Source organism: Pleuronectes platessa, chromosome 19 (assembly GCF_947347685.1).
Source record: "Pleuronectes platessa chromosome 19, fPlePla1.1, whole genome shotgun sequence".
NCBI lineage: Eukaryota > Metazoa > Chordata > Actinopteri > Pleuronectiformes > Pleuronectidae > Pleuronectes > Pleuronectes platessa.
Genome location: NC_070644.1, coordinates 9,771,511 through 9,793,678, shown reverse-complemented (window position 1 = coordinate 9,793,678; position 22,168 = coordinate 9,771,511). Strand labels below are relative to the sequence as shown.

Sequence of the window (22,168 nt, the reverse complement as noted above, 5' to 3'; positions counted from 1 at the left end):
CCTCGATTTTTTTTCCTCTGGCCTCCTCTTATTTCTCTCCTCCTCTAATCTCTTCATCTCATCTCATCCTTTTTGTTATTCAGTTAATCTCCTCATCTCATCCTTTTTGTTATTCAGTTAAGGGCGTGCAAAAGATAAATAGGCACATAAAACATTTATCTGACTTTAAGTGCTACAGTATACAGCTATATGCATGCTTTGATTTAAGTTACCTTCAGCATATTATATGCAGAATATTTCACTTTGCATCACTTCTTAGAAGCTGATATTTTTCTGTAGCTGGTTCCAGCTTGATGGACGTAGTTTTTCCATCGGTAAAAACAATGTGAATAGCTATGCTAGCCTCCTGTCATTTTTGTGTTTAGCATGGAATATATAAGTGCAGTCATTTTTGAAGGCGGTAGATATGAGGTAGAGGGGGTTGGGCTGGAGGTAAGGAGGATCTAAACTTATTCCACCCAAACAAAAACCATATGGTATGAAGCATAGATTGTAAATAGAGATGAACAATATGGAGCTGAAATGTCCCCGGATATGGTTTCCATCATCTTTAGCTTTTAATATTATTTGGAACCTGTGCAGGTGTGATCTGGGTGGGCAGCTGAAGAATTGCGGTTCCAGCAATACACCATCACATCAAAGGATTAATTAATACCAAACTTGATGGTAAAAATTTACGCTTGAACAAACATTATTGAGAGGAAAACTTCTATAACTAAAATGACAATTTATTTGACGTGCATCTAGACCATTTAGTTCAGTCCCATCCGCTAACATGGAGGTGGCTGGATTTCACCTATACTGTAACCAGGCTTCAAGGGGCGATCAAGAATATTTGGCTTCACCTTTGTGGAACTCTCATGTTGTCCATCTTTATATACAGTCTATGTTAGGAACTAATCACGAGCCCCTTCCATATAGGAAAAGTTTTAGTTAAAAAGTACATCACAGTGAATGTCAGCGACCCCTGGGAAATATGTACACACACACAATTCCAGTGACACGAGATACTGCCCTGCCCACTGTATTGAGCTTGACCCACAATTATTTGTACACCGCAAATCTACACGACTAGGAGTCAACTTAGAGGGACACTTTAAACCTTACAAAAAAAAGTAAAGTCAACTAACAAACAAACCAACAAAATGAAAACATACAAAGAAACTAACAAAAACATGAACAAAATGTAAACACCACTCATGGGTTCATAAAGGTTTCTATTATATATATAAAACTTGTAATATTGAAAATAAAGACAGATCAGATATGGGTCAGATCACCATTAAAAAAAAGACTTGTCTTTTCTTGCATAATAGAACCAATGGGATTTGTTCAATATATAGTTTTCACCAATCAATCGTTTGATTAAAAAATGTATAGAGTAAATAACCCATATCTGAAGGAAACTCCTCTGCAGCTGCTTGAAAGCTAACAAAAGCACCAAACAAACCAATAAATAAACCATCAAAACACAACACATGAATAACATCACATAAACAATATTAATAATATAAGTATTTTGTAAAAAAACAACATTTAGAGATGCATTTAGGGCTTCACCAAACAATTACACATTTAAAATTCGGACTTACAATGTAGTCTGTGATGAATTAAATTGTTGTGATTAATCTCACAGGAGATTCAGTTCTTCAGATCTTATTAACTGCACCATTACTAAAAAAGGGTATAACTGGTGTAAATGTGCGTGACAGAATGATTCTTAATGGATTCAATAAATGTTTACGCTCCACACGTGGACAACATGACATTACTGCAGCTCTGTGTCTACATCAAGTTTAAGCCAAAATATTAAATGGACTCATTATTGCCAATAGTGTCATAACTGTCTTTTCAGAAATGATTGCCAGAAATGACATAAGTCATATTTAATAAGTCAGTCAATCAGAAACAAATATTTCTCTTTTTTCTATAGGTGAAAACATGTATAAAAAAATGAAATGGGATTTCTGCATGTAACAAAAACTGTAGGTGGCGTTGCATTAGTAAAGTTTTTACTAATCTGCAGGCATGGGTTCATCTGTGAGTCGACTTTGAACAAAGAATTCAAAGATTACATAAAAATGTCACACCAATAGAGCTGAGTATGTATTCATAATCCATCTGATTATTCTCTGCAGGGATCGGTCTCAAAATAAAACATGACATGTGACACTGAATAAGGTCTCTTTGTTTCCTTGATTGTCTCATTTTGAATGTGTCCAACAAAACATCTGCAGGACTAGTGTGGGTGACTTGGGTTTATTATTAACAGTTGATGTAACCTTGAGGTCAAACTCTTGGAGGATGACTCTGAGACCGGGTCCATTTAGCAAACCTCTAAAGGTCAATTTGTCCCTGTTCGAACGTTGGAATTGGAATAAAGTGTTTACCTGATGCCTACTCGTCGGCCAGGACACTCTTGAAAACGAGATGTGCTCGTCTCAAGACGGACTCCTGGTCAAATGATTTTTAGATAGATAAAAGATAATGTCAAATGTGCAACACGTTATTGGTTTCAAAGCATGGTTACTTTTTCTTTCCTTTTTTTTTTTAGAGCAAGACAAGCATGTAACCAAATGCAGTTCATATAGAGAAACGATACAACCAGCACGGATCATGACAAAAGTATCTTCCCTCGTATGAGACAAAACCCCCTTCATGGTCAGTCCGAAAGGATCCAATCTACTGTATGTCACTCTGAGAGGTGTCACTCAGAGTGGGCAGCTTTCGTTTTTTCTAACGTTCAGCTGCGGTGAAAAGTTCACTCAGCTCTCAGAAAAAGGGCAAATGTAGATTAAGGACTGTAGAGGTCAAAGGGCATACAGTGTGTTTTTAGAAGGGCACAGTGAAAACAAATTAACACACTTCACTACAGGGCAAACACAGAGGATGTGTGTTTTTATTTCTTTTTTGTAGTCAAAAAATGCAACCTTGTCCCCTGTGAAATATGTTCATATGCAGGTATTTTTCTATTGTTTCATTCTAACGCAAGATGCAGTGTGGCATTCATTAAGTGTTGTATAGTATTTGGTGGGTGAATGGAAGAAATTAAAAGATTTTGTCTTGTACAATGCCGCCCACACATGATCAGGATTAAAACTGCTCTGTTCGGACTCTACCATTGTTCTCCTGTGGGGAGAGAGGTGGTACCCGACCAGGCGAACGCACCAGCACAGCATGCTGCGATCGAAATCCAAACAATTTAACCGACGACCCCGGTGGCAGCAGACCCCTCGAAACGCAAAAAAATTAAGATAACAGTTGTATGAAATATAGTCTGAAGCAACAGGCAGAGGGGACTATTTTTTTCAGTTTTCTTAAATTTAACGCATCAATAAAAGGAAACCACAATCTCGGTAGGAAGAGTATTTTGCAGCTCACAGGTTTATGAACAGGCATATAGTTAAGAGCTGGCTCAATTCAAGGATAATTAGCTAAACTGTTTACGTGCCTCCTCATATGCTTCTTTATTACGTATTATTTGGTATACCTGTGCAGTCCTTCGCCTCCGCAAATGTCTGCGCCCCCGACCGAGCTGTGACGAAGAGCAGGTTTCTTATCATGTGAAGGCAGCTTTAGGGTTGTGAAATTTAAATGTGACCACAATCTTTCCCTAGACTGAACCAAACAGATTTAGCTGCCCAGCAATTACCATATTCACAGCATGAGCAGATATTGCAGGGGGGAATAAACAGACTGACTGTTAACCGTTAATCCGATATGGGTACTGTGGAATTAAATTAAAATATAATCCAGAATAGGGCTGGACATTAAAAAAAATACCAATAATAAGCGCAATATCATTTCATCAATAGCAATGCAGCAAAGGTTCAATGTGTAAAGATATATTGCAGGTAAATCACACTGAAGAGGTGAAACACAAAATAAATCTACTTCAATGTTTGTGATTGTCTGTCCTTATGAAATCAGTCTTTAATGTAATTAATCGTGAGGATTATCAATATCGACTTATATGTAATTTTTTTATCTTGACATACTATGTGGCTTTATCGTCCAGCCCTGATCCAGACAACTTGATGTCCCATCCAAAATCAAAGTTGTATATGAACATATCTCTGAGGAGAAAAGGTTGACTCAGCAGTGACACACATCTGTTGTTGGGTTCTGATTCACTTGGAGAGGTCTTGTTGTCGTTGCCTGTCGCTGACTACAGTGTTTCAGTGTCGGGTCAACACTTGGGTCGCAAAGCAACTCAATACTGACGACGTGCCCGTATCAGGCAAAAAAAATACACAAACACAAAGCCATGACAAATTAAAACAACAGGAACAGATAGAAAAGTGGATACAGACTGCAAGCTTAACCACTGATATGAGACAACATTGGCACACTGGCACTATGCAAATTTAACTTAAATTTTCTATACAGGTGATATTATTTCGAGGTGAATGTAATTGAGGGACAATAAACGACTAGATAATCAAAACGTGCTTTAGTTTTATCGACGGGCATAAACGGGCAGCTTTATTACGTAAAGCCAGAGACAAAGGCAGTGATTATGTATAAGCCAATGATATCAACTATATATCATCTCTAATTTAACTTATGTAATAAATTGTATTTATTAAAAATTAACAGTGCGATTTATTATAGGTTTAAATGAGGCAGCATCTTTCTGTACAACAGCAGAGTTGCCAAAATGCAACGTTTTCACCACCTGCAGCCTCAAGAGCAAATTATTATTATTTACGAATATAAATCATTCCAATGAAGTTGATGCATGAAACATATAGAATAGTAGTTTGTCGAGCTATTTATTATAAAAAGGTTTTTAAAAGGAGAGCAATATATTTTAAAAAATATACATATTTCGAATATGAGCAAAGACAAAGACGTATGTTCGAGTACAACACTCTTATAATATTCTATGTTTTTTATTTATCCGTGTCAGTTCCAATCAAAGTCTTATTAGAGAACGTGCAACCAATTATTGCCCTGTTTGTGAAACATACATGTGCCCCTTTTTAAACTGTAACACATTTATTGTGCGTCTTACCACTTAATCTTTCACGGCCAAGTTCTTCTATAAATGTAGACAGTGAAGAGAAGGAAGTAGTATTGATGACGTGGGCAAAGCTGAATGAAACTACAGGGTCCTGCCCGGACTGGGCTGGACCCGGTGGATTTGGGAATAACTCCCAGACATCACCCATTTTTTTTTTTCATGGGCTTTGTGTCTGGTTGATTTTGACATCTCTTATATGGGGTGGGGTGCTGCTCATACCCAGGAGTGCAGATGAGTGTAAAGAGGACTAGACACACATGCATGTGAGGTTAGCTTCCATCCACTCGCTGGCATCCAGCGGGGGGGAGGGGGTCGACACCAAGCCAACAAGGGGGCGACCTGACTCCCTCCCGGACAGCGGCATGCACTGCCTTCCAGCTAATCCAACCACGGAACGCTACTTTGGTTCTTTAGAAGGATTAATACTGGTTACATAATTTTTTCCTTTTCATGTTATTTAAACCCCAAAAAAAAGTACGGAAGTCGGTAAAAAAATACAAAAACGGCATACAGGTCATGCAGCACAAGATGGCAGACACAATGCTTTTTATGAACAAGGAAGGCAAACGAATACCGAGAAAGACAAGACAAACAAGGCACGATGACAGGCAAGAGGTTCGACCAATCAGACAGGACAGTTAGATCAAGGCGGGGCTTACCGATGCGGTCCAGTCGGTCGATGGCGACGGTTTCGAAAGCGCGTCGCATCATGGGGTACTCCTCGAGCACCTCGTTGAAGTGGTCGACGGAGAGAGAGAAGAGTCGACAGTAGGTGTCCGCCCTCACGCTGGCCGTTCGTCTGCCCTTGGTGAGCAGACAGATCTCTGTGCGGTCGCGAGCACAAAGGGAGAGAGGACAGAGAGGGAATTTAGACACAGGGAGGAACAGTAAGTGTAGCGGAGGGTGCAGAGGAGCTTAAAGGAAAGCAAGCCAGTAATTACAGGACAGATTAGCATGAGATGACCCCAGAGTGGGGAAAGGTAAAGAAGCAGATGCTAATGTAAATATAAGAAGAAGCCCATCAGCAGTGCTGTCACTTGCATTATACTTAGATAATTCATCATCCTGCAGAGAGCTAATGGTCCCTTAATATGATGCAGCAGTTGGTTCACAAAAAAAGGAACCTGGCAGGCTTCACTGCATCAGTTCACATTAATGTAATATATAAGTGAACAGGTACATTGACATACAGTATATTCCTGTATTCATATCCATTCACATGAGCAAATATGAAGTAAACTTTCTGCTTTTTTGTTGATAAGAGATCAATACATACAAAATAACCATACCCCCCCCCCCCCCCACACACACACACCTCCCTTTAAGAAATAGCATAGCATGTATCTCTTTTCATGTTTGTGTATATTCGATTTTAATTGGGTGTGTACTGCACTGAAATTACTGAGATTAAATAAGACAAATTGTATACGAGACACCTGACATCTGCAATAAAGACACACGTTGTCTCATTCACACGGCTGTTTGGGAAGCATGCGAATGAGCTGCATGACTGACAGACAAAGAGCTAGATATAGAAGGGCCGTGTGAAATTGTGTGTGAAATGCGTTAACGTCAACGAAACGGTAAGGCACTTTGAGTCGTCATTAAGGGTAGACAAGCTCTATAAATACAGTCCATTACGTTTAACTCGGACATCAGAGAAGACTAGGCGAGTTAAAAAGGTTAGGGATCACTGTTTAAAAAAATAAAATTTGAATATTGGGTTTTTATAAGACATCATAATATCAATCAAATGAAAATACTAACATTTCTCAAATTGTTCAATACTTGAGGAAATTCTCATTTGGGTAATATAATCTTCTTAAGGTAACTGACTGATGAAACCTAAAATGTTTAACTTGTGTAGTCCATGACAACAGATTAAATCCTTGCTTCTCACCATGATAATATTATTGCATCATTGAGTTCGTGTGAATACAATAATAGCTCCCTGGGAAACAAGGACGTATAAAATGATCTAAATTTCCTTGCATGAGCATGATGATAATCAGGCAGTAAATCCATGATTAGCATGTGTGTGTTAGACAATGTGCAGCACCTGACTTATGTTTTCATGAACCAGTGGAACCAGTAAGAAAGTGAACAATCCCCTGTACATCCAACCTTATTTATTCATATTTTACTATCTATGTATCAACTTTCCCTTTGTTTATTTTCAGCCACCAACACGGCTCAACCTCCACCCACATTTGCACCAGCCTATAGTTGAATTTCCACCTTAATTAAATTGTTAAATGCTAACTTGTGGTGTGATCCGTGTTGGTTCCGCCACGAGCTGTCACGAGAATAGAGCAGAGCTGGTGTGAGATGTGAGAGCAACACTCCGACGCTGTGTCTTTGAATAAAGTGTGGTGCCGTTGGAATGGAAAAACCTCCCTTCAGGTGGTACCTCCGCCAACAGAAGACGACACGCAGAGAAACAACATGTGTCTTGTTAAATGTAACTTCTCAAGAGAGGAAGACAGATACTGATTGGTTGGACTATGTTGATAAAAATCCCTCTTTACTCCCAGCAAGCTGACGTTCTGTGTTTCTACATTAAAGGGTACATGCAGTGCTTGGCAGTAAAGGGCCAGTGTGTAACGCCTGAAGCCAGCATAGCTCCTCTCCTGACAGTTTTTTTATAGTTAAAAGTAAACTTCTCCCCCAATACAGATGTGTCCAGATGCTCCCAGTACAATCAAATTATTAGTTTGACCGTAGCGCTGAGGTTAGCTGCTGTGTTGAATTTGCTGCTCTCTCTGGATACAGCTAACAGACGAGTGGAACCGATGCTGTTGATACAAGGCTGTATCTGAATATGCAAAACATGAACATATTCAAACAGAAATCGCAGGAAGGCTCAAACTAAATGTGAATACTTAGACATTAAAGAAAGTATATCCAGTAAAGAACAAGTGGAAAGTCTGTATGTAATCATGCCAAAACCAGGAGACAGTTAGCCAAGCTAATGATCTGGTAAATCTAGTTTCTTATTTGGCAAAAAGTTTAAAGTGTGGATACCCAAACTAAACCCTGCTTGGCTTGTTGGGTCCTGAAGTCTCCTGACAGGCCGGTTTCAGACAGAAACACCTAATGACATTATGGTTCTGGTCCATCACGATGTCTCGGCTCATTTTTTTTGTCTGTAATCGGGGAAAACAAGCAATAACCACGCCTGTCAGAGGCTCGGTGACAGATTATATTATGGTAAACCACAAATAAATGATTTGCTGGCTCTGCTTTGACTGTGTTGTCAGGTTGCCACACCGCACCATAACCGCAGTAAAATAATGGCAGAAGCAGCTGGGGACGGAAAAACTATTTTCTCTCCTTTTTTTCTTGCTTTCCTCTGTTGGAATAGCAGCTTCAAACGGTGCTAATTCATTCTGTCAGACCACGCTGACCTCCAGTTGTGAGCGATTGTCGGGAGAACGCGAAAGCGCCATGCCGACACCGAGCTAACAAGAAAGCAGGAAAGTCTATATTTTTTTAAGCGGTGCCAACACCACTGTTTCCATATATCTGTATCCATACATCACACGTTATGCTGCCACTGTGCCTGACAGTGTTCTCTCGCCAAACTGCAGCGGAGGAATTGTAACACAAAGAGGTAGTTTAATACTAAAGTGACCGTCACTTTGGACAAATAACCTCTTTGGATCCTCTGTACTTAGACTAGTGAAGCTTTATTCAAACTCGATCCAAGGGGAACATTAGCACTGTCACCTGGAAGACCTTTGTGTGTGTTTCCAGGTGTGTATGTGTGGGTGTGTGAAAGTAAGGTGAGGCCCTGCTAACACTTCACATGATGCGTCCCGACACGTGTCTGTTGCCGTGTCACAAAGCATTACCCGTGAGCCCAGGGGCATTGTGGATAATTTTCAATCACTTCATGTGTCACGTATACAGCCATGGCAACCAGCTCCCTATACCCAGTCGCCTCTTCACGACCGGGAAAGAGGAGGATGAAGTCCCATGTGAGGAAGACGCTGAAGCCCAGCAGGGATTTTTATCCACTGTCTGTTATTGTTCTAGCGTTAAACTCTATTAGTCCCTTGGCCTCACTGCAGAGCAGTGGAACCAATATGTAATCCTATTCACGCAGGCCCAGGAGTGATTATGGCGTGATACCTTTTTAGTATGCAGGTGAGGCAGTGGCCATGGTTGGAGGTGCTTTGTGACCTACTGTCCTCGTACGTGTCCAGCTCATCACTATGCTAATAGTTTCCTGTGGTTGGGCTCGGTTTCGTCGCTCGCTCCCCCCGTCCTCTGTTTCTGTGTCAGTCCCCTTCGCTGATTTTTCAGTCTGGTCATGAGCGGAGTGGGAATCTGAGAGTGTGTGATCTGAACTCTACTAATGGATGTAAACGGGTATAAAAACACCAGGTGGGCAAAAGACAAGGGCAGGTGGCCGGTCAGAGACTCGACACAACAAAACAAACACCCCCTTATCCAAAAGAAGATAATAATTAGAGCATCTAGTTCTCCGTGTTTCTCAGTATGTTTCCTTTTGAGCTGGTTTTGGATGCTGACAAGATCTTAGACTATCAACTCTAGTAATGGCAGCTCATGAGTCCAAGCCTCTGCTAAAGGGCGCTGGTTGCTTGCTAATTCAAAAGTTTATTAAAATATGGAATATCCAATCAGACATACAGACATTTCTGTAATTATTACTTTCATTAATTACTTATTATTATATTTTCTTTCATATCTAACTATAACTGCAATTTTAATTTAACATTTTCATGTTTTCTATAATCTGCAATACAGCAGCCAGGCTTTACTCTTTTACAGCCACATCCATGCATTCAACACAGAAACCTACCTCGTCACTGTGTTCTAACAAGTAATTTGATTGTACTATAAATCTGGATTCATCTGTATCAGGTTCTTAAAATGAACTGATTTAAAATATTCTGCTAAATATTTGTATTTGGACCAAGCTGTGAGAACAAACCCCACAATTGCAGCCACACAAATATAGATTGTGTTAATACTATACTTGTGGTATATTATTTTAATATAAATTGTTCCAGACAAAGCTGAAAAAAGAATTAGGAAGTTTATGGAAAAAAACATGCGTCCTTCAATGAAGATTCACTCTGTGCTGAATTTAAGATGCACCCCCTCCTCCTCTGGCGGTCCTACATTTAAGTAAGCGAGAGGGTGTCGACATGAAACGGTGTACGACAATAATCTCCTGCTTTGACCTGACAGAAAAAAAGAGGACCCGTCTCGTGTTTGATTCACTGCCTTCCTCAGCTCGCCTGTGAGACATGAACTGCATGCGGCAGACACTCCAAAGTGAAGGTATTCTTAGACTCTTCAGCCTACTTCCATAGTGGGGATGAACTTATGAGATAAAATATGCAAGAACCTCTCAAATAGGAGACTTTGCTTTGCTTTCACGTAGACACGACAATGTCTGCCTGGGAGATTTTGTCGGAGTAAACAACCGGCAGTGAAATTACATTTGACATTTAAAAAATGAATGACGTCTGTAGTGTTTAGGAGAGGGAAGCGGAGAGGGGAGGAGACAAAGTTAGACCGAGAGCGCAGCAGAGAGGAGCTGCTCTTGTCAGTGCCAAGTATGTGAGGCTGGGATGTATGGAGAAGGAGAAGAGGTCGTGTGTGTGTGTGTGTGTGTGTGTGTGTGTGTGTGTGTGTGTGTGTGTGTGTGTGTGTGTGTGTGTGTGTGTGTGTGTGTGTGTGTGTGTGTGTGTGTGTGAGAGGGTAAGAGTGGGGGAGGGACCTCTGTGTCCTGAGGGATGCCTGATCCATGCCTTGGCCCAATCCAACTACCAGATGAGAGGTTATGTAAGTGTGGAAGCTGACTAACTTCCAACACCGGTTAATGAGAATCTACTTCTATAATAACTTAACTTCAAACAGCATCAAAGACGAGACTGGGCGTTTTTGCTCTTGCACGGCAGCACAAACACGTTTGGTTTTACTTACATTTTTGGGGGATTGTCTTGTTTTTGTTCTTACCTCCGAAATATGATCCGTCCGTCAGCTTCATCTCCTTACTGAACTTGGTGATGACGCTTGCGACGCCGTGCTGGATGAAGTACATCTTCTTGCCGACCGTGCCTTCCCGGATGATGTAGTCGTTGGGTTGAAAGACCTCGAACTTCAGCTTGCTCAGCATCCCCGTCACAAAGTTGGGGTCGGCGTTTGCAAACAGAGGCATGGTGGCCACAAGCTTACGGCAATTGAAGTTGACAATTTCCTGGTAGAAGGGACAGGGAGAGAAGAAGAACGATGAGATTGTGCCATAAATAAACCTCCTGTCCACCTGAAACATGACAAATGAGCATCAGTTGGGGAGTCGGACACAAAATGCCACCGCAAATCCTTCATCTGTGCTGGCACAAATACATTGCATGCATATTGCTGCTTTATCCCTAATACTCCTAAAGCACTTCCCCCATCACTCCTGAGAAAAGGCCTTTTGGCACACGAGTCAGATCCTGATGAGGTTGCCCTCTGGTGCCGGCCGCCGGCCATCTCTCTGGTCTCATCCTGTCCCCTCGGACCCAGCAGGAGATTAGGAGCTTGTTGTCTGTTTACCCACACATCTCTGTTGCCGTGCAGATGGAAAGCCGGGGCACTTGGCATCTGCGGCCGTGTGTCGTTGACCCCCCATGAGGGATAACTCTCCTCCAGTAACAACAGGACATTAACAGTGAGATAACCAATCTCTGAGACATTCTGCTCGCTAGACGGGGGGGCGACGCAGAGAGATGTTAGCTCAGAGTCAGATGCCGGTGTCAGCTAATGCCACGGGGCGCTGACCTCAATCACGGACCAGAACTAATGAATTACATAGTAAGCAGTTTTCATGCCCATCCAGGAGTCCTCTTGGGGAAACAATCTTTGGCTATGCCTATTTAAAGATCAGTCATATGGTGGAGAATAAGAATCAGGGAGACAGAGGAAAGGAAAGGCGGGGGGGGGGGGGGCTGAGAGAACAGCAGAGCAGTCTGGCCCTTGTGATATTTGAAGTCTGCTGTGTGCATGATTTAGAAGATTACCTGAAAAGCTGCATATACTTCACATTATTTTACTTATACGCGTCTTTCTCGTCTGGTTATTCCTTTAACAGAGTCTGAAAAACAACTTTAAAATATAAAACTTGCCCCGGACCGGCCATCCATCACAATGTGTCTTTCTGTCTCTTATTTTATTATATTGTCAATGGTGCTTTGTCATTGTGTTACTCTAGCAGGCAGGTGCAGTTTGGAGACACACATTAAAGCCCATTAATGGGCACTGGCTGCTGAACAACAAACCTTTTAATGAAAGAAACAACCTCATCTTCTTCTTTCACAGTTCGCATGTTTCTGTTACTCATCGATGAAATGATTCTTGGCAGCTCATGACGGTCAATCAATGCCAGGGAGAGTTTCTTCCCACGGTTGCCTACCACCAAGAAACTTTCAGCGAGATGCATTACTGGCTTCAAGGAGTGTGATTTGGCTGCCAGTTGGTTTTCATAGCAGGCTGAACATAATCAATGATTCTTGGAAAGGAATTGTAGGTACCATGGTAATTTTATTTTGAAGATATATTGAGCACCGCCACTTCACAAGAAGAGGTTTCTTGGCTCGAATCCCGGTTCGGCTGCGGCCTTTTCTGTTGTGAGCTTGCAAATGATCCCTTTGTCTGGAAACTAGAGACTCTCAATTGAGAGGTAGGTTTGAATGGTCATTCGTCCCTACAACTGTCTTTCAGACAGAAAATCTCTTGAGTTTTCAGGTGAGAATCGTCCTCTGTGTAGAGCCTGCAGGAGGCAGGACATCCCAATGGGGAAATCACATGTTGTTGTTTACAGCAAATACCCACCGGAGTCAGGCCTTATCCCCAAAAGCTGTCAAATCTCATTGTCTTTCCAAACATCCCTTCCTTTGCTGCTTCTTCAGTGCATGGCATCTCTTGTTTTTCAGCCTGAGATATTTTTTTTGGTGCATCTGTTGCGTTGACACATCATCAATCAACCTAAACATTTGCAATACCTCTCAGGACATAATCCTGCTGTGTACACCCTCAGATATTCACTTGAAATGTCATGGGAATAAACCAAGAGACTGTCCGGAGCAACTGACTCGGGCATTTGCGTCCCCTCCGAATAATTTCAGGAGAAAATCTGGAGTTCAGTACGTGTCTGTAAACGGCTTGTATATCAGGGTGTGAAGGGTTGAAATCCTGGACGGGGCTGGTGACATGCCCGACCTGCGTGTCACTTAATGTCAGCTGGGATTGGCTCCAACCCCCCCCCGTTGAGCCTTTAAGGATAAGCGGTATAGATAATAGATGGATGGATTAATATCGTCCACTGCTGCACATTAAAATGGAGACTCATGTCTTTGCTGTAATCATTACAGTTGATCCATCCATGTTATCTAAATATCACATCGTCATCACTGCCTGAGCCATCAGCTGCAAGAACCTCGTGATAAAGGACGACCCAGAATCAGCCAGCAGATACTTGGGGCTGATTTCGTGCTCCTCCGCTGTCCCAAAGCGAGTCTGAGTGCCGCTAAGTGGAGCTGATTCTGATCCAAAATTGACCTACAACTCAGCAGCCCCCAAAATTGTGCCGCAGCGCCACACTCAGCTGCAATCAGCCCGACTCCCCCCCCCCCCCCAGTCCTCCGTCCGTCCACCTGATATACGTCTGCCTTTAAGCTGCCTTAATAGATTTCTCTGACTCAGACTGCAGCAGAGGTTGAAAAACAAGTTTCACCTCTCCTTTAATCATTTGATTTTAGAACAGAGCTCGTGGCCACTTTATTCCAAAAGCCAACGAGGCTAAGCCTGGCGTTAGTTGTGCCACGCTGATAAATCAAGATGCATCTACAGAGCTTTGGCAAGCCTCAATTAATGTCTGTACATACAGTGTACAATCGCTTTTAGTCTAACAAGATTCAAATGGGAGTTGGCAAAGGAAATGTGTCACTGGCACATGAAGGTTGGTGTTACTCATATTGCTCTATAAAAGGTGGGGTCAGTGCAGAACAGAATAATTATCGTGCAAGATCTGGCAATAACAACAACGATCATTGTTGAAACAGCAGTGTAAGAGTAAAATGCTACATTATGCAGGTATAAATGCATCGATATCATTGATCTAATAATGTTATACACTGTATATATCTGAGGTAGGGGGCACTTTCCTGCAGGACAAATAAAGTCACTTTTGATTCTTGATAGGATTTTGATTGTATGACTTTTGCTTTACTGGTTATATACTGTTGTTTAAGTGGTTTTAGATTTGGCACCACTTTCTCCGGGTTAGAAAGAAATTAACTCAATATTTGTATTTTCCAGCAGTGGACTGAAAGCTGGAGGCTAAATATTCAATCATTTCATGCAGGAAAAAGGGGTGCATGAAGCTTGCTTGGTCCTTTGGGATACTGATTAACTTCATCCGGTAGAAATAAACCATTCAATTAATTTATAACTGGCCCATCCTGAGAGCTGCTCTACTGCAAAATGACGACAAAGTCTAGTCCTCGTGTCCTGCTTTGCTCTGCTGCGGCTGACTTTGTTTTTGCCCGCCTGTCCCGCGGGCAAAGTTTTTTTTTTTTTCCCGGCGCGATGCTGTCTCCATGCAGATTTCAAACTTTGCTTGCAATGCACGGTGATCTAAGCCTGTAGGATTTTCTGTGTTGTAAGTAATCGTTTTTAAATCCCCGCACCCTCCCTGCGAGTGTGCAGCGTGCCCCCCCCCCCACCCCACCCCCCCCTCCACACACACACCTCAGCGTTCGACTCCACAAGGTGACTTAATGGGGCTGCATGAGAGATGGTCTCGATCTCCACGCCTGCTTTGCCTTTTATTCCTCTCTTCTCCCATATCCCTGTACATAATTACCCATGTAATGTGCAGCTGTACGGAGGTCGGCCAGGAACTTAAAACCTGGTCACTGACTTTAACGTCCCTCCCATCCTACCCCCCCTTTCAGAATATTATAGGTTATCGTATGCTCAGGTTTGCGTCTGTGTGGCTGTTTATTGTAAAAAACTGAGAACTGTGAAGAATGTTCCCGTATCTCGACGGAAGCTCGCTCTGGGTTCACCCAAGATACTGAGGAGAATCTGTTTTGTTGTTTTTTCTCCTTGACCTTGTAAGACGAGATGACAGCTGTTGGTATTTCAGTTTCACGTTCTGCGCTTTTAAAGGCACTTAAATGTCGATTCACTCAAAATCCTCGGGGAATAAACTCATTCATGTTCCAAAACTAAACCCACAGTGTGACAGCTTACCTGTCAAAACCCTTTTTTTGTTAGATTTAAGACGCGTGTATTTTTTACCTGCTCCAAAAATAAAACTCCAGCCTTCAAACGTAGAGGGAAGGAGCCTCTGAACAAGACAATGGAAACTGTTCAGGGTTTGTAATAGAAAAACTGTCTCACCTCTTTGAGCGGGTCGTTGAGTTCACTCAGGATATTGTCCTCGTCAAAGATTTTGCCTTGGTAGCGATGTTCGTAGTAGTCGTGAATCTTCTGTCGCATGTCTGCTGGAAGCTTGTGGAAGGACATGTATTGCTCCACTTGTTTGTACTGGGGACACAAAGACAAGGTTCAGTGAGGAGCTGTTGCATCGACACACCAAAAAACACCAAATTGTAATGAAAGTGTCAATAATTAATAGAAACAAGCTGCAGTTTGCCTGAGTAAACACAAAAAGCTGCGGCCTTTCACATTTTGTGTATTTGCGTCTCGGTATTGAGGACAAGCCGTGCTCTCACACAGTCACGGAGCCATGTCCTGGTTCTGCGTGTGGGGAGGGAGAGGCAGAGTGAGGGAGGCAGGTGGTGAAAGAGAGAAGGAAAGAGTACAGGCCCTGGGCTATGTCAGACCAAGGTAGCCGTTCGGATTATCTCACCCGTGCAGGAGGCCCGGTTCTAATAGGCGACCGAGCTATGATCTAATGTGAACCAGCAAGGTATACCTGATATCCTGGAGCCGCAGCAGCCATGCACCAGATGGTGCGGCTTGCATGACTGATGAAGTGATAATTATTCACACAATCTCTCCTGAATATTTTGTTGCGCTTTCTTTAATTCCGAGGAACACGAGCGGTATTGATTTTTAGCATCGGCCAAGAATCCGAGGTGATGCCAAACGAATTCATGACCCCTCGTCCTTTGTTTAGATTCTCTTATTTCTATTTCCTGTGGTTGGTGTATGTGATGCACTTTGAAACTGCTTCAGGTGTTATAGATGAACCCGTCATGTCCACAACTTGATAATGTATCAGCATTAAAGTTGAATGATTATCAATGTCAACTGACTTCCAATTCAGGGCATAATAAGTATAAACCAAAAAGTTAATTAAAAAATATTTGGTGGATAGCAGTTTTGTGTGGATAGCAGTTTTATTATCAAAATGTTTTAATCTCAAAAAAAATGTTGTTACAAGTATATACTGAACCCTGGTTATATTGCTTTGATGAAACTTAAATTTCTATAATACTATATCGTTTTATTACATTTTAATTTTCATGTAGAAATATATATTGATTTCAGCTCTTTTTAGGATTTAGAGGGGTGGTGAGTATTCAGAATAAAACAAACCATTCATTGTGTTATTGCTACACTTGCCAGAGGAATAACATTGATGAAAGGATGAAATAGTTTGTGTCCTCACTGTGAGAAAGCCAGATGGCCGGTGCATCTTCATTTATATTGCATTGTCTACCATTGGCAGGATGCAGGCCTTTTCCATTGGTGCCAGTACTGCCACTAACAAAGTTGTTAGAAGGGTCCGGTTTGTAGTAATTAGCTGAATCTCAGCGGGAGATAAAATTCGACCCGCGCTAACCTGAAGGCAACTACTGACCCTCAGGAGAGGAGCAAGAGGGAGAAAATACTTTGGCACATCTATTTTGATCGGCCTCCGTTTCCTCCCGGAGTCTGCTGCAGACTTGGCGCTGAACATGATCTTCCCACCCAGTCCAAGGCCCCGACACCTGAAAATAAACACCGTCTATCACGTTGTCTCGGGTAATCACACACAGGCTGTGACGTCTGTGGCCCAGGCCGGTGGCGGGCTCCGTGGCCGGCGTGATTGCGAAGCGCGGCTCGCAGAGAAGCATTTGTCGGTGAGATGGGAGACACTGGAGCAACAATGGCTCCTGCATTGATTCCTCACCCGGCTGCAGAAAGGTGATAAGGGGCCAGGGCTTTTGTTTGCGGGAAATTGATTTATTTCGAGTTCACACAGTTGAAGTTGGAGCGTGTGCAGTAGCTCAGGTTATTTTTACAGCGGAGGAGAGGGTGGCGTGATGTGACATTTCAGATACTTCAGGTTTGTGGCCTCCAGCCTCATGTCAAGTTTTTATAAGGATGATGACTTAATATCTGACTTTTAAAATGTATAATTGTATTGGCTAATTATTCAGTTTTACCTGGCAGTGTGGCTTATTTAGATGAATGCTGTTGACAGTCCTCTCTAGAAGTAGTCATGGCCCACTCAGTCATACACTCACATTGTGATTAACCATTTGGCACGGTATTAACCCACTGCTCTTGCCAGTAGCACGGCCAGGCATCAGTATTGCTGAAATGGAGCCTGGAGGCACTTTGTTATCTGCAACAATAACATCCCATGGAAATATGTTTCCATGTACTATAAACTGCCTATAGTAAATCATCTTCAATATTACAATTAAGTACTTTTTTTACTAAAAGTATCTCCTGTGGTTGCATGCATACAAAAAACTACATTAAAATGTTTTAAGATATGTTAATAGAATTTAACTGTTGTCCAAATTCAATAAAGACAATTTAAGACAGAAAAACACAAGTAAAGGAATAGTTTAAAATAAGATGAACAGTCTGATTCCAATACTTAGCAGACTGGCATGAGAGTCATGTTAAGCTATTCATTTCACTCTAATAAAAAAAGCTATTTTTTTTTCAATTTTCTTCAATCATGGCTGCTCGTATTATTTATTACAGTCTAAAATATTGAGACTGATGGAAACTCTTAAATTTCATTGACATGAATTTAACCAGGACATTATTCCAGAGCAAACAAGCAGGTTAACATTAGACTCTAAAGCCTGTGTATGAATCAGGACTCGGCCGGAACATATCTGAAATAACTTTGACATGAATGACTTGCAGCTGTATGTTGGATCACAGTGATTCAGCACCGGGGCATGAAAGCAGGCACAGATCATGTCTTGCTTTACACCCTAATTTCCTTCCACACACACCAACCACTTCTCTAAATCTCCTCCCTCTTGATATCTTTATCTTTGTGCATTTCCTTCCATATTTTAAGGCCTTCATCATGTTACCTGTTTTCTCCGATAAAAACTACTCGAAGGACTCATATATCGACAAGATTCATTCTCTCAGCTCCTTTATCATCTCGTGTCCTTCTAATAAACATCTCTGTCCTGGGCTCACTTCTGACGTCCCTCCCTCCCTCAGTCTCCATGCCTGTTCCCAGCCCCCCAGCTGTGGCAGTGATAGATGTGATGACTAGAGGCTGAGCAGCCTCAACCCATCCCTGCTGCTCCTTGGCCTGCTCCACCGATATGCACGGCCATGCAGCAAATCAGCGCTAGCTGGATCTGGCTACACACTGGGGCTCCGTTAACAGGAACATGGCATTCGCAGCCTCAGAGTTGTCAGTTCAATGCCTGGGGAGATGTTCAATGGATAAAGTGGGATGTAGATTAAGAAGATTTGCTGTGAAGCAGATGTAATTCACATACTGAGCAAAAGACATGTCACTAATTCAAAGGGTGACTTCGAACGGCTAAAGAGTTCGCTGTGGGCGACCTGCGCTCATTCATTTTCCGTGGAATTTTCTGGGACACCCGTTTCAAATCAATATTAAAATGTTCAAATCCCGATAAAAACCTGCTTATGAAGAAATCCCTTTACTGTGAATTTAATACATATATGTACTTGACATGTTTGCATTGGCTTCTTCCTGATCTGCTGTCAGTTCAGTCTAAATCAGCAGCTGATTTACAGACTAGACCTGCTGGGGATCGCTGTGAGGCTGAAATTGAGTCTGTCACGGAGCAATGAAATTGAGTAATCAGCGTTCCAGGCATGAGCTCACTGACGTTAACGTCTTCAGTAGACCAGATTAGTCTGGTTGGCTGAATTGTGGGTGGCTTTGTAGAGTTTTAAGTGCCATGTAAAACATAAGCATGGTTTCTCCAGATTGATCTGACAATAGGAGTGGGATGCAAGATCAGGCCATGGTTTTACTGTAGAGAACATTTAAAACAGATAAATGATTTTACCAGAACTTTGAGTACTTTGTCTAGCCTGCGCTGGTGTGTGTGTGGGCATAGCGATAACAGAGCTGCAACTATTGTCTTTATTAGCCATTCATTTTTTGTAGAGTTGAAATGATCAGTCAAACAAATATGAGTTAAGCAAACATGCATATTATTCATTGGTTGATTCTATCCAAATGTGATGATTTTCCACTGTTGTTTTAACCTGTTGATACAAATTAAATGGTATTTTTCCAGCATTCTGTGTCATTAAAAAGACAAAACAATTAGCTGAGAAAAAGATCAATGGATTAATGGATGATGAACATTGTTGTCAGAGTTTTTTGTTTTTGTACCCAACCACCCAGAGCCTGAATACATTAATTTAAGCACTGCACCTAAGGATTCTTTTTATAATAGAATAATTTGTTGGTTATTTTTGTCTGTGCAATTTCAGAGAATATTGAAACTGGTCAAATTAATCCGCCATGGATGAGGGCAGCAAATTTTGACTTTGTAAAAGGTGAAACTGAACTTGTTCTGAATTTGTTTCCTTTGGAATAGGGAGCAAATCGGCAAGTCCTCAAAATGCAAGAGCAGGAATATGTTTAAAAAGTATTGTTAACAATTAACCATGTATTGGCATTGATGTAGTTTCATTTTCTTGCTCATTGTGTCATCTTTAACACTTTGTAAAAGCAAACTTAACATGACTCCACAACCACAACTTATTATTCCTCCTGATTTCTGTTTATTGCCCTTTTACTTGACTCTGTGGCCTTGAATGATCAGAAGCACTGGTTCCTTTGACACATAACTTATAGTAAAAACTGTTTACATGGATGGATCAATCCACCAAACCTACATCATCTTTGCTATTGCATAAGTCCTAGATCCGCTCTTCCTTTTAAGCGGATCTAGATATACCATGCGAGAGCTATAATCCCCGCACTACAATGCATATGTACATTGTATTCTGCAGCACAAGCACAGGGAAAGTTTGGGGGGGTCAAACTCGGGTTCTCGCGTGCGAGCACACTGAGCATCAGTCATGGCCGTGTGTTCTGGGGAATTGCCCATGCCCCTCAGCGGGATCACAGATGGTGGCTAGGCTGAAATGCTGGATAATCACTCTCTATGCAAAAAAAAAGAAGGAAGAATGAAATGTGTTCGCTGGCAGTACAAGGGCGGTGAGGTGGCTCGTCATGTCACAGACCTCCTCACCCCATCGGCCCTGTGTGATCTGCTTGGGGGGAGAAAATCCTCTTTCCCGGTCGCGCCCCGGATATCGTGATCCGTGAGCACTCGACCCATTGGTCCACAGGGCCACTGAGAGAAGACCTAATTTATTCAAGTCCAGCTCCAATGAGCAGGATTTTCTGTAGTTTAAAGGAACGAGACCCACATACAATATGGAGATTCGATTTGAAAGGATTTCTTCTTTCTTATCAACATCCATAATCATGCATCTCATTTAAACCTAAGCTCCTCCCCTTTTCTAGCTCAGGTATTACACGTTGGAATGTGTGTCACTGCATGGATCTTACCTTCTCCTGGTATTGCCTGCGCGAGGAGTCCAGTGATTGGATAAGGGCGGTAGCATGACCCACAAACATGGCGTAGCACGTGGCGCCTACTATCATACTCAGCATGGTGATCCACAGGTCAGACATGCTAACGGGTGCCCGGGCGCCATACCCGATGCACAGCATGTGGCTCATTGCTTTGAAGAGGGCGTAAGAGTACTGCTTACCCCAGGACACATTCTGTAAAAGATGGAGAGAGAGAGAGAGAGAGAGGGGGAGACAAAGAGGGAGTGGGGGGAGTTACTGTGAGGCGAAGCAGAGAGGGAAGGTTCTCCGGCAGGCAGAGTGGAAAGACTGGCTTCCCTTTGATGGATCACTGAACCTCTACCAAACATTCTGCCAGCACACTCTCCATGCCTCAAGCCTAATGCCCTCACTCAGTGAATGAACTTTCTACCTTCCTCTTATTCTGCCTCCTCCTTCGCTCTGCCCTCGGCCCTTCTGCACGTCACATTATTTTTCTCCCTCTGCCCGGATGTACCAGGCCTCGTTTGTTTTTCCGTTCGCCACAGGGTGGGAACAAGTTCATGTTTGTTTCAAGTGCGTACAGAGCAGCCAAACTTGCATTATTTAATGAAGTCTGAGGCATCGTTTCCCAAAAAGCCCAGGGCCTACTTAACAGTGGGTGGCCCGTGGAAGCAAGAGGCTTGATTGTGTCCGCTCTCTCAGGTCTATTTTTCATATGTGTTGTAATTCTGTGTGAATTGGAGGCAGGAACAGACTCGCAGACTTCGGCCGTCAGAGGATTCGGAGCTGACAGTCATGTAACATACCAGCTTGGCTGTATGAGCGTCTACCCTGCGGAAGTGAGTCAGTCACCAGCGACTCGCTTCATCAGCTCTTTGTCACAAAAGGAGGGAAGTGATTAGCACCCAGTGAAAGAATTCCTTTTATCGTTCGCGGCGTGCGTTCTCCTCGCAAAGTCATGGCGTCATGTGCGCCTTCAACTACATAACAATATCTGGAGCCGGGTTCATGACGCCCTTGTTATCTGTCTGTGTCCAGCTGGGTTGATCTTATTGTTGACTCCTCATTAATCAAACTAAGTCCTTTCAGAAGAATCTCAACAGTCGCTCGCTCTGAAGCTTGACAACATGGACCCTAATCCTGGGGAAGTAGGACTTATGGATGTGAATGTGAAATTACAGGCAACTTCCCGGGCATAGATTGCCTGAAGGGGACCACACAGTTGTAGAGTTGTGTTATTTCTTTGACCAGATACACAGATGTTGAGTCCTTAGGGGTTAATCCTACATTAAGTAGTGAGAGGATCTGCTTCAAGCAAAGTGGTGGTC

At 42.4% G+C, this 22,168-nt stretch overlaps 1 protein-coding gene across 1 annotated transcript in view; it reads right to left on the bottom strand.

Annotated features, from left to right (window-relative positions):
* LOC128425385 (potassium/sodium hyperpolarization-activated cyclic nucleotide-gated channel 1) overlaps window positions 1-22,168 on the bottom strand; it is a 65,453-nt gene that overhangs the window by 3,302 nt on the left and 39,983 nt on the right. The window contains exons 4-7 of the mRNA XM_053411975.1: window positions 20,835-21,053; window positions 15,452-15,598; window positions 11,021-11,261; window positions 5,686-5,850 (exon numbers count right to left, since the gene is read on the bottom strand). Coding sequence (XP_053267950.1) covers window positions 5,686-5,850; window positions 11,021-11,261; window positions 15,452-15,598; window positions 20,835-21,053 — 772 coding nt within the window. The remainder of the gene's footprint in view (window positions 1-5,685; window positions 5,851-11,020; window positions 11,262-15,451; window positions 15,599-20,834; window positions 21,054-22,168) is intronic.